Genomic DNA, 12,565 nt, shown 5'->3' with positions numbered 1-12,565 from the left:
GGGCATTTTCTCTTTTTTAATAATTTTTTTAAAAGATGTTTTAAATTTATTTTTAGAGAGGAAAAGGGAGGGAGAAAGAAAGTGTGTTTGCCTCTCATGTGCCCTCCTACTGGGGACCTGATCTACAACCCAGGCATGTGCCCTGGCTGGAAATCAAACCAGCGACCCTTTGGTTTTCAGGCCTGTGTTCAATCCACTGAGCCACACCAGCCAAGGCTGATGGGGGCATTTTCAAGAAAGCAGAAGAAGTTGGGCAGTTCCGGAGCAAGGACAGATGGTGAGGCTGAGGAGAGGAAGGGCCGGGAGGGGGCCTCTGGACCTCAGGGCCGGTCAGCTCAGAAAGGGCTCCGGTGTGGTCCCTCAGAGCCACAGGTAGCCTGGAGGGAGTTTAAACAGAGAGTCGCTCCGAGCTGACTTGCACACTAGAAAAATGACTCTGGCTGGTATGGAAGTGACTCGGGGCCCGGGACAAAAACGTGGGCTGCGCATTCGAGGCGCTGTTGCAAGAACCGAGGCAAGAGCAGGTCCCAGCTGGAGAGGGAGAGACGGGATGATCGGAAGGGTGTGAGGAGAGCCAGTGTGGCTCGTGGGTGCTCGTGGGAAGAAAGCAGAAAAACCCACGTTCAGGTCAGGCTCCTGGTGGTGACAAAGGGTTCCCTGAGATAAGACACCAGGAGGAGCAGCTGGCACATTCAGATTTGGACACACGCAGAACCCTACGGTTGCCAGGAGACAGCCACAGGGTTCACGGAGTGCAGGAGAAGAAGATTTGGGCTGTGGGGGGCAGTCGGGACTCACGCCCCCGGGATGGGCAGGTGAGCAGTGAGGGGGAGGAGGGCCCCTAAAATGAGTTTCATGGGGTGTGAGAAGGGCAACGCTCCACTGAGGGGTTGTCCAAGGAAGGGCCGCTCACTGAGGAGGGCAGGGGGGACCAGCAGGGAGGTGTCACCCCAGGACGAGGAGGAGAGTAACCAGGGGACAGGGACGGGACTTCGGGGTAAAGTGGTGAATGAATGGGTCCATGGGGTGCAGTGGTGGCTCAGTGTCGTGGTACTGTGTTGCAGTCCCCCTTATTTGACTTCGTAGTGGCCCCCAAGTGTAAGGGCGCTCGCTATGCGGGCCATGTGTATAGGCCCCAGAGAATCCATCAAGTCCTTCCTTTAGGTGAAAAGGTGAAAGTTCTCAACTTGAGAAGAAAGAAAATGATATATACGCCGACGATGCTGAAATCTACAGTAAGAGCAGATCTTCTACCCGTGACCTCACAGTCACGCCTCCAACAGCAGACGCCTCTCCTCGCACAGGCCCTGGCGGGCTACCTCATCGTGGGAGGCGGGCAGGGCGCGGACCGGACAGCAGGGTGGTCTGACAGAGAGACCTCGGTCACCCGACTTTTCTTAGGGTGTGTTATTACATGCGCTCTGTTTTATTCTGGGTCATTGTGATTGAGCTTTTATTTTAATTTGTAAATTAAACTTCATCCTGTGTCTGGATGTATAAGAGAAAGCACAGCCTAGGGGTCAGTACCCTCCATGGCTCAGGCACCCACTGGGGCCCCTGGAGCACACCCCCGTGGCGGGGGGGGGCAGCTGCAGTGACTAAGTGCCACGTGTGGCCACGGTCTGCATCCTAACTCGGGCAAACCAACTGTAAAAAAAATAGGAAACTCAATTAGGGAAACAATGGCTTGAAATTCGATGATAGTAATGAATTGTGGGTGTTTAAAGGAGTGATACATACTGTCTTGGAGAGGATTTTTACACATTCTTACAGATAAAATGTTGAAGATTGGCTTTAAAACAATCCAAAGGGGACAGGAAATACGTGGAGGAAATGATGTCCTCATGTTGCTATTAACTGCTGATGAGGCAGAAGGTTCGTTACAGCATTCTTTCTACTGTTGCGTATGTTTGAATTCTTCCGTAATCCAAATTTGAAACAAAGAAAATCCTTGAGGGCAGGATTGTGCCTTATTCCCCAGCATGCACTGGGAGCTCCATAGTGAGCGATGAATGAAAAGACCCCGTTGTAACTCCCTTGAGCAACTATCAAGACAGAGAATTGAAAATCCCCAGATAACAAACAAGAAGGGACTGCGTCCAGGCAGCAGATGAGGAGAATAAAAATAAAGCAACAATAAACAAATCTGGGAGAAAACGGGGCCTGGCTCATACCCAGGAGCCCGCAGAAGCCCTGTCGGGGCGCTCAGTCCACAGGTCACCTTTGCACCTTCCCTGCCACCAAGCCAGCTTGGGACAGAGATTGTATCCGAGCTGTGACAGTTTCGCAAGCTCTCTTGCTGGTGAGTACATATGGACTTTGTTGCTTATGCTGCAATGAGTGGCGAGGTCTATTGATGTTCCCGAAGTCACGACAACTTGGAAAACACTGTAAGCAGACTGAGCAGCAAGCACGTTTTAGAGAATCACAGCCCACATTCGGGGAGGCAAGAACTGTGACTTGGGCTGTGTCCTGTGCCACACACAGCTTCGGGAGGAAGTAGGTATCCGTAGGTACGTGTCAGATGACCACATGAAACCAAAGAGTCTGGTGCACAGCCCCAAGGGACTCAGTCTCTCCTCATATCTACAGACTGTCCACATGCATCACTGGATTTAACCTTCATGGTGACCTTGAGTGGGAAGGGGGGCAAAGAGCAATCCGAGACTCAGGAGACCATCATGCTGCAAATAGGAGTGGAACTGAGACTCAGCCCCAGGACTGGGATCCCCCCGTACCCCCCAACCCCGTGCACCAGAGCTCTTCCCTGTGCACAGGCTTCCACACAAGCGAGCAAAGGGGCAGGTCGTTCTCCTTGCTGTTGGCTGAGCTGAGCACTGATTTTGGGCCAAGGGCGGCCTCCGTATAGCCAATCGTTTAGTCCCAAAAGTCCAGCCCGTCCCCATCCTCCCCACAGGGACAGATGTTTGTGCCCAGGGCCATGCAGGCCTGCTGAATCTCTCCAGCTCCTTTGAAGGTTCACAGAAAACATTTGATTTCAGGTGAGTGTGGGGCTGTGGGTTCGGCTGGAGTCAGGGGCCCCCAGCCAGCTTGGTGAATCTGCCCACGTTATCCCATCCCAAGTCACATGTGTGCACACACACAGGGGCAGGCACCCATGTACACTTAGGTGCACCCCTCCTGCTCCAAGAGCTTCACCTGCAGACAATAGTCTGGAGCTGTGCTGGCTCGCCTTGCCTCCACGACCTTGAGCCTGCTCTCCCCTCTGCTGAGCCCCTTTTCCTGCTTCTCTCCTGATCCATCTCCCAGTCCCAGGTCGGGGGCTGCCTCCTCCAGAGAGCCCTCCAGGAACGTCCTGCCTCCTGCAGGCTCCCTGTTCACCCTGCATAGGCAGCCCTTCTGACTGTCATTATTTGGGGGACTGCAATCAGCAATCTGCTTTTCTGTCCCTCCCAATGGCTGGCGAGCATCTTCCAGCCGGGGCCCAGGCTGCCATCCCTCATGTCCTCCTGACCCTGTTGAATGAGCCAGCACACGACAGAACACGCTTCTCTCTGGGCCTCAGTTTTCCCGTCTGCACAATGCTTGCATTGGGTCATGACCTCTTCTCAGCTTGAAAGCTCTGTGGTTTGGGGGACCTGCTCACATACCAGCCTGCACGAATTTTGTGTGCCTGCCCCCAGCAAACCCCAGTTCCCTGGGGGAGCGACTGTGTCTCATCCATCCTGCATCCCCAGCATGTAGCTCAAGTCCCGACGGACTTACAGTCGATGTTTGTTCAGTGAATGAATGAATGAATGTTAAATGGAATAAGGGAATGAACTCTTCATCAAATTTTCATCAAAGCCAAGGTATTCTCCAAAGCAAATTACTGGGCAAATGGACAAATGGAGAACTGTCTCTTCTCTGCTGATAAATAAACAATACGAAACAAACCTTTTACCCATGAGGTGTTTCTCAAGGCCAAGTTTCAGTTATTCCTCCCCTCTGACAGATGAAAAAACTAAAGTTTAGAAAGGCCCAGGACTGCCCAAGGTCATGTGGAAAATTCAGAAGCAGGATAGGGCAGTGGGATGATGACTAATTCTGTTAATAATTGCCCAAACCCAGAGTGGACAAACAGGGTCAGACCAGGCCCTCGCTAAAATAAATCCTAGGGTCGATGGGTCTGCTGAGTCAGAATCACTAGAGGGGGGTCTCAGGTTCTCTGGGGTAATAATATCCACTGCTTCCGGGGGCCCGGCCTGCTCCTGGCCCTGGGCAGGGTCAGCTCGGGGCATGAGCGCTTTGACTTTCTAAGACCCTGGGACATGGGGTTCTTAGCATCATCCTGCAGAGAGAAAGCGGAGGCCCAGAGGGGTCAAGTCACTTGACCAGTGGCTCTGTCTCTGGGCTCCTACGTCACAGCGGAGCCTGAGCCGAGCCCAGGTCTCTAGGACTCCTCTAGGCACCGAGAGGGGCCTGCTGACCTATCCCTTCTCGGGGGCTCTCTGCAAGTCTGAGAGCACCCCCATGTCACATCCTGGGGTGGGCCAGAGCCAGGATTTGAAGGAGGGGTCAGCTGGAGGAGGGGCTCTGAGAGTGTCCCATGAGACCCCTTCTCTGTGTGCAAGCCGGAAGGAGGTGCTGGGAGAGAGGGGACCCCAGGGGACCGCCCCACCCAGGGCAGAGGGTGTCTTCCGAAGCCACAGAAGCAGCTGGAGGAGATTCAGCCAACTGGAGACCTGTGACGACTCAGGATTGCTGCCCCTGGGGACAGCCAGCGCCCGCGTCTGCCCTTTGGGGCCGGGGCGCTCCCAGCGGGGGTGCAGGGTGTGAGCGCATCTGCTCAGACAGGGTGTCCTCTCGGGTGCTCCTCTCATCTCCTCGTGAACCCACCTCTCGCAGGCTCGGGGTTCAAGTCCTCACTCCACCACCTGCCATCATTCCACCTTGGGTGAATCCCTTACCCTTTCCAGGCCTCTGTTTTCTTACCTGTCCAATGGGGCTGTCAACACAGTGCCTCCCGCATTGGGCTGTGGTGAGGATGCGAGAGGACACGCCGGGGAAGTATTTGCATGGTGCCCGGCACGGGGCGGACACTGTGTGACTGTCAGTGATCGTGATCGCAGCGCTCGCTGCTGTCCCCTGTGCACCTGTTTCCAGACCGAGGACACCGGAGGATGGAGGCCCCTCGGTGGTGGCTGCTGGTCCCTGTGCTCGTGGCTGTGGGCCGTTGTCTGGCACTGGTTGGCCAAGAAGATTCCGATCCCGTCGACACTGACCCCCGTGATGTCCCTCCGAGGCCGGCCCTGCCCTGCCACAAGATATCCGTGAGCAACATTGACTTTGCCTTCAACCTCTACAGACAGCTGGCTTTGAAGGCCCCTGGAGAGAACATCCTCTTCTCCCCAGCGAGCATCTCCTCAGCCTTGGCCACGCTGTTCCTCGGGGCCCCTGCGGTCAGCAGGGTCCAGCTCCTGGAGAGCCTGGGGCTCAACCTCACCATGGTGCCCGAGGCCGAGATCCAGGAGGCCTTCCAGGACCTGCTGCTTCGGCTCCCTGTGCAGGACCCCCAGCTCCTCGTGACTGTGGGCCAGCACAGTTTCCATGGCCTGGGTCCCGGGGCTGGGCGGGACCCAGTGGAGGCCCAGAAATGCATCCATGAGTATGTAGAGAAGCAGACCCAGGGGAAGCTTGGGGCCTGGGTGGAGGAACTTGGGAATGAAACTGCAGCCGTCCTCGTGAATCACGTGCTCCTCAGAGGTAAGATGGTGTACATCCAACGTGAAATCCCCTTCTGGGGAGTGGGTTCCGGTCACACCGCAGCCCTGCTCCTTACAGCATCCAGAAAACCTCCCCTGATGACTTCAATATAGGAGGGCCACCGAATCCTTGGCATTTTTTGCTTGAATGCCTCCAGTGACAGAGAACTCATCACCTTTCCCATTCTAATGCTACTTATTGGGGTTTTTTTTTTTAAAGAATTCTTCCAACTTCAGTGTGCATAAGCACTCCTCGAAGAACTTGTTTAAAATGCAGGTGTCCTGCACTGATCCCCAAAAGATTCTGATTTAAGGGGTACGTAAGTCAGGGACCCAAGACCCTGCATTTGAAGCAGCCCTCTTCCTCCCCCCAAGGATTATTCTGCTGCAGGAGGCCCTGATCCCCACTTCGAGTAACCTCGAAAGCCACCCAGTCGAGGAGCGTGAGTGCCCTTCTTCCGGCAGATCCCGGAAGGCATGGGTTACAGCAGGGAGAACCCCAAGGCAGGGAGACCCTTTATTTTTTCCGAAACAGCCAGTAAGGGCACATGTCTGAGTCTGCAGACGCATTCTGTCCTTCCCGCACTGTGCGGTGCTTTGCGGGTCTCTGGGGGTGTTCGCGCTCCCAACTCACGCAACGTCTTCCCGTGGAGGTCACATACAGAGCTCAAATTAACGTTTCCACTTCACGGGTGAGGACACAGGTTTTTAAAAAGAAATGATTTGCCTGAGCCACTAAGGCATTCCTCAAATACACGCCTATGAGTACTCACCGTATGTTTTCTGTAAGAGTGTTTGCACACACGCACACACACAATCGAAGTGTAAAGTCCCTATTATCATGCTGGTCACTGTGCCTATTTATTTAATTTTTTATTGAATTCTCCTTGAGACCGAACAAGGTGGTTATTATTGTGTCCACTTGAGAGACGGGAAAGCTGAGGCACAGTGTGCAAGCTGAGGCACTTGCCTTAGACCAGCAAGCGGGGCGGAGCCTCGCCCTCAGATCCGCATGTTTTCAGAGTAGCCTGTACCACGTGATACGTTGTTTCCCTTTAAAATTCGCCACCTGCGAAAGAGACCAAGGAGACCAGAGGGTGAAACAGTGTTTACACTAGCATAACAGTATCGCGTCAGGGTGACGGTGCTTAGCCCCATTTTACACATGGAAGACGGAAGCTCAGGTGGCCCAGGGTTGGGGCCCCAGGGTCACCCACGTAATACAGGACAAGACGAGAGGGAGTTATGAGGCCGAGTGTGGCGCCCATGCTGTGGACTCCCCACTCCCACAGGCTGCCATGTGCGTGACCCCCGAGCCCATTCTCAGTTCTCTCCAAGGTGACATCGGCTTCTCTCTCCCCTCACTCAGCTGGGTGGGCGACACCCTTCGACCTGCAGGCCACCCGCCCCAAGGAGTTCTTTGTGGATGAGCACAGGGCCGTGCCGGTGCCCATGATGCGGCAGAAGGCCCGCCACCGCTTCCTCCACGACCCGGAGCTGCAGTGCACTGTGCTGCAGATGGACCACGCCGGGGACGCCAGCACCTTCTTTGTCTTCCCCAGGCGGGGCGCGCTGGGGCAGCTGGAAGACGCCCTGCTGCCTGAAACCCTCATCAAGTGGGACAGTTTGCTCAGGACAAGGTAGACGGCTCACAGCGGGGGCTGGGGAGACGGGTCCCTGCCGCCTGGTTCAGTCACCACGCAGCGCCCTCAGTCACTGTCACCCCAGGGCACTGTCGGCCCCAGGGCACTGGCCCTGGCCTCCCTGCAGGGATCGGGGTGCGGCCTGGTCAGGGACACTGGACCAGAAGTTGGGGGGCTGGTTCTAGTCCCAGCTCTGGTGCCAGCTGCATGACCCCGTGATAGGCAGAGTTAAACAGTGGGGGACAGCATGCCCTTTAACAAAGCTGTCTGTCTCTCTCTGAGAGGAGGGGCTCCAGGGGCAGAGAGACCAGAGGTGGGAGTGGGGATGGGGGTGAGGAGGCCGCAGGCCTGTGGCTGGTTGAGGGAGGAGGCCGGAGCGGCTGAGGTCCTTCCACCCTTCTGGGGTTTCAACAGCAAACCCATTCTCTCTCCACAGGGAACTCGATTTCCATTTCCCCAAATTTTCCATTTCCAGCACCTCCAGACTGGAGCTGCTCCTCCCACGACAGACGGTGGGAGGAGGCCTCCCCGGGCAGCCTGCACTGAACATCTCTAGGGTAAGCTGGGAATCGGGTCCCGGGTGCTGGCAGGCTCTCCAGGTCTTTGGGCCACTGCTGGGGGAACACATCCAGTATCTTCTTACACACGGGTGTTGCTGTTTCTGTAACTTTTCAGGTTGCCATGTGTTCTCTGCATTTATTCCATATTATTGCACACCTACCACCCAAGACATGGGGGCCTCACGGGAGTAAGTCCCCATTCCCACCCTCAGGCGACAGACAAGGGCGGGGAAGGCAGGGATGGATACGCAGAGGAAGCTCCCCGGAGGGCACTCCTGCTCGTGGGCCTTGGACAAGCTGAGTCGAGGGACTGAGAGGGGAGCATGGGGCCAGCCTGAGGGGGAGGAGACGCTAGTGCCATGGAAACTGAGAGTCCCTCCTCTGGGTGGAGCAGAGGACCTAGAGGGCCCAGAAGCCATGCTGGCGCCCTTGAACTCTATCTTGAGGTCAAAAGGGATGGACTCAGAGGTTTTAAGCATGACCATACTTGTGCTCTAGAAGGATTTAGAAAGATCTGTGGAAGGGCACAGGTCAGCTTGGCCCAAAGTACCGAGAACAGAAGGCAATGTTCAGGGCTGGGAGCCCCCGGGGAGAACCACAGGAGGAGGAAGTGGGAAGGAGAGCTTAGGGCTCACAGCACCGCCGGCCTCACCTCCACGCCACCTGTGCCAGGCCTCACTGGGCACTGCTCTGGGCCCGGCACCATGCCTGCATCTCACAGCACGTTGGTGAGGTGCATGCTGTCATTCCCATTTCACAGATGGGGCAACTGAGGCTGAGAGAGGCTAAGAAAACCACCCCAGGTCACGACTGCTAGTTAACGTCCAGCCAGCACTTGAGCCAACTGAAGTCATTTAACATCAAAGGCCTACACCCTTTTTCTTTCTTTTGTCCTTAAAATTTTTTTAAATATATTTTATTGATTATGCTATTACAATTATTCCTCCCCCCCCTTTATTCCCCTCCACCCTGTACACCGCTTCCCACCCTCATTCCCCTCCTTTAGTCCACGCCCATGGGTTGTACATATAAGTTCTTTGGCTTCTCCATTTCCTATAGTATTCTTAACCTCCCCTTGTCTATTTTCTACCTACCATTTATGCTACTTATTCTCTGTACCCTCTCCCCCCTCTCCTCTTCCAACTCCGCTGCTGCTAACCCTCCATGTGATCTCCATTTCTGTGATTATGTTCCTGTTCTAGTTGTTCGCTTAGTTTGTTTTTGTTTTGTTTTGCTTTTTAGGTTTGGTTGTTAATAATTGTGAGTTTGTTGTCAGTTTACTGCTCATATTTTTTATTACCTTCTTTTCCTTATGGAAGTCCCTTTAACATGTCATATGATAAGAGCTTGGTGATGATGAACTCCTTAAACTCGACCTTGTCTGAGAAGCACTTTATCTGCCCTTCCATTCTAAATGAAAGCTTTGCTGGACAGAGCAATCTTGGATGTAGGTCTTTGCCTTTCATGGCTTGGAATACCTCTTTCCAGCCCCTTCTTGCCTGTAAGGTCTCTTTTGAGAAATTAGCTGGTAGTCTAAATGGGCACTCCTTTGTAGGTCACTGTTTCCTTTTCTCTTGCTGCTTTTAAGATTCTCTCCTAATCTTTAATCTTGGCTAATGTAATTATGATGTGCCTTGGTGTGTTCCTCCTTGGGCCCAACTTCTGTGGGACTCTCTGAGCTTCCTTGACTTCCTGGAAGTCTATTTTCTTTGCCAGATTGGTGAAGTTCTCCTTCATTATTTTTTTCAAATAAGTTTTCAGTTTTTTGCTCTTCCTTTTCTCCTGGTACCCCTATGGTTCAGATGTTGAAACATTTAAAGATGTCCTAGAGGTTCCTAGGCCTCTCCTCATTTTTCTGAATTCTTGTTTCTTCATTCTGTTCTGGTTGAATGTCTCTTTCTTCCTTCTGCTCCAAACTGTTGATCTGAGTCCTGGTTTCCTTCCCGTCACTGTTGGTTCCCTGTAGATTTTTCTTTATTTCACGTAATGTGACCTTCGTTGCTGCCTGGGTCTTTTTTATGCTGTTAAATGAAGTATCCAGTGAGTTCCTGGAGCATCCTGATCACAGTGTTTCGAACTGCGCACCTGATAGGTTGGTTATCTCTGCCCCTTTGTTGTATTTTTTCTGGAGCTTTGAACTGTTCTTTCATTTGGGTCATATTTTTTGTCTCGGCATGCCTATTATGTATAATGGGCAGAGCCTTAGGTGGTCACCTAAGGGTGGGACAACCCACGTGACTGCCTTGTGACGCTATATGTGGGGGAGAGTCCAAGAGGGGACAGTGCCATTTGCTCTGCTCTCTGCCAGCTTTCAGTCACTACCCCTGCTACTCACAAGCAAATTGGGTTCTTCTGGTGCTGATTTCTGTGTGGGTGGGTTTGTGTATGCTCTGGGACCCTGTGGGTCTCTCCAATAAACTCTTCTGTGAGGCTGGGAGTTTCTCTAACTGCTGCCTCAACCCCCACAGGCGTTTTCTTTCTTTTTTTTTTAAGATTAATTTTTTTATTTATCTTTAGAGGGGAAAGGAAGGAGAGAGGGAGAGAAGTACCAATGTATGGTTGCCTCTTGTGTGTCCCCCGCTGGGAACTGGCCTGCAAACCAGGCATGTGCCCTGACTGGGAATCAAATCTTGACCTTCTGGTTCGCAGGCCTGCGCTCAATCCACTGAGCTACACCAGCCAGGGCTCAATCCCCACAGGTGTTTTCGATCAGAGTTTTTGAGGCTTTATTTCCCGGAGCTGGAACCCTGGGTTGTATGGTCTATCTCGCTCCCCAGTTGTTCCTCCCGGTTTATCCACACACAAATGTGGGACCACCTGGTCCTCCAGCCACTGCCTTGCCAAGAGTCCTCTCTGCCCAGCTGCCCACTTCAGCCCCTCCTACCAGTCTGGGTGAGTGTTTCTTCTTTAACTCCTTGGTTGTCAGACTTCCATACAGTTCGATTTTCTGTCAGTTCTGGTTGTTTTTTCTTTTAAAATTTGTCGTTGTTCTTCTTTTGGTTGTGCGAGGAGGCTATGCCTCCATCTTGGCTGGAAGTCCCTAAATTCTTTTTCTTGAACGGCCCTGGGTCCCTGTGGCCTCCTTGTTATACACATTCTAGAAGGGACAATGGAAGGTGAGTGAGGGAGTGTGGGCTCTGAGGTCAAACAGACCCAAGTCCAAGCCCTGGCTTTGTCCTGTCCTGGCTGTGTGACCTTGGTGTCTTCATCTGGTACCTGGTGCCCTGGGCCCTGTCTGAGGGGTGGGGAGAGCCGGGTCCTCTGACTTCAGGTGAGGTGGTCTTCCACAGACAGCGGCGATGATGAAGGTGACATGCTGATAGAGTGAGGGAAGGTCCCAGGCATAGATGAAGTTCAGGGACAGAGCAGAGAACAGAACAAGTATACCCTAGTGCAGGGGTGGGAAGGCATGACAGTGTCCAAAGAATTACATGCTTAACACGTCGGTGACAGTAAGTTCCAAATCCAAAGGGTAGATGGAGAATAGGTGAGCTGGTAAGAGAACAAATGACTAAGAGTGGGGTTCGGTGAAGGACTAGGAAAAAATGGTACGAAAGCCAAGGTCTGGTTGATCCCTCCTGTGGGGTCCGGTGACGACGCCTGAACTTTCCTCGCAGGTCACTCACAAGGCTGTGATGGCTCTGAATGAGGAGGGCGCCGAGGCCGCTGCCGCCACCAGCATCCAGCTCACTCCAGGGCCCCACCCCGACCTTGACCCCACACCCTCCCCAGACACCGAGTTCAGTCGGCCCTTCCTGATGATGACCTTCCACACGGAAACAGGAAGCTTGCTCTTCCTGGGCAAGATTGTAAACCCGTCGGGGTGAAGTGTGGAATGTGCCCGGATACAGGGTGGGGGGCAGCGTTAGCATCCAAGTTTCCGTGGGGCCCTGGGGGCCTCGGCGGGCTGTTCGGGGCTCCTTCTCCGTCTGGAAGTGCAATGGGAAATATTCCAAAGTGGCGAAGGTGGTGGGTACCCCTGCAGAGGCTTCCTGCAGCTGTGCAAGTCCCCCAGCCTGCTCGCCGGAGCCTCTGCTACAGCCCCTTGTTTAATGAGAAGCTCGTACACCCTGGCTCTGTCCTGTGGTTTTCATGGGGGGCCTGCAGGGTGAGGGCAGTAAGGGGGGCCGAGGCGGTGCCGCCGAGCGGACATCTGCTGTGCATCGGGTGCGTTGTACAGTGTATCTCAGGTTGAAATTAATTTCCACAACAACCTAACAAGATAAGCACCAGGTTGAACCATGTGAGACTGATTATATTTGACCTTTTTTTCCCTTAACCTCACAAAAGGGCAACCGCATGTGGTTCTACCTGATATTAGTTCTCCCTTCTTCTAGCGGAGGCTCAGAACTCAAGGCACACGCTGAAGGTCACGCAGCCAGTTCGTGGCCCAGCTGGGATGCAGGGGCTGTTTATTTCAAAGCCTGGACTCTGCATTTTCGTCTGTTTTGCTAAATCAGTTGCTTGCTTGTTTGCGTGCACAAATCCCCTGGCATCTCGGGGAAAACAGACTTTGATTCAGCAGGTCTGGGCTGGAGTCTGACGTCCAGTGCCCCCCACAAGGTCCCGGGATGCTGAGGCTGCTGACCACACGATGACCACAGAGGAACAGCGGGTGCTAAATGCTCTGTCTCTGTGACCCAAGGAGGGGTTAAGT

The 12,565-nt window shown here is 53.6% G+C and overlaps 1 protein-coding gene across 4 annotated transcripts; it reads left to right on the top strand.

Annotated features, from left to right (window-relative positions):
* Positions 1–2,871: 2,871 nt before the first annotated feature.
* LOC119037970 (putative serpin A13) lies at positions 2,872–11,981 on the top strand. Of its 4 annotated transcripts, none has more exons than XM_053666183.1 (5): positions 2,872–3,002; positions 5,107–5,706; positions 7,075–7,345; positions 7,785–7,905; positions 8,024–8,224. In XM_053666183.1, exons 2-5 carry the CDS (start codon positions 5,124–5,126, stop codon positions 8,207–8,209), a joined length of 1,161 nt encoding a protein of 386 aa, XP_053522158.1. In that variant the 5' UTR covers positions 2,872–3,002; positions 5,107–5,123; the 3' UTR covers positions 8,210–8,224. The 4 variants fall into 4 exon arrangements, with proteins under 4 accessions (XP_053522158.1, XP_053522159.1, XP_053522157.1 ...); XM_053666184.1 differs by lacking the exon at positions 8,024–8,224 and adding an exon at positions 8,669–8,755 and having other exon boundaries at positions 2,874–3,002; XM_053666182.1 differs by lacking the exon at positions 8,024–8,224 and adding an exon at positions 11,526–11,981 and having other exon boundaries at positions 2,875–3,002; positions 5,073–5,706.
* Positions 11,982–12,565: the final 584 nt, after the last annotated feature.

This window comes from Artibeus jamaicensis, unplaced genomic scaffold (assembly GCF_021234435.1).
Source record: "Artibeus jamaicensis isolate MK-2021 breed Jamaican fruit bat unplaced genomic scaffold, CSHL_Jam_final contig_444, whole genome shotgun sequence".
Classification (NCBI taxonomy): Eukaryota; Metazoa; Chordata; class Mammalia; order Chiroptera; family Phyllostomidae; genus Artibeus; species Artibeus jamaicensis.
Note: the sequence above shows the minus strand (reverse complement) of the source record. Positions and strands in the feature narration are given on the sequence as shown.

What these genes read in the sequence shown, in the direction of transcription:
- LOC119037970 (XM_053666182.1), top strand. Translation starts at nt 5,124, where the DNA reads ATGGAGGCCCCTCGGTGGTGGCTGCTGGTCCCTGTGCTCGTGGCTGTG. An exon ending in GAATCACGTGCTCCTCAGAG is followed by an intron (nt 5,707 to 7,074) that starts GTAAGATGGTGT and finishes CCCCTCACTCAG; the next exon opens with CTGGGTGGGCGACACCCTTC. An exon ending in GACAGTTTGCTCAGGACAAG is followed by an intron (nt 7,346 to 7,784) that starts GTAGACGGCTCA and finishes CTCTCTCCACAG; the next exon opens with GGAACTCGATTTCCATTTCC.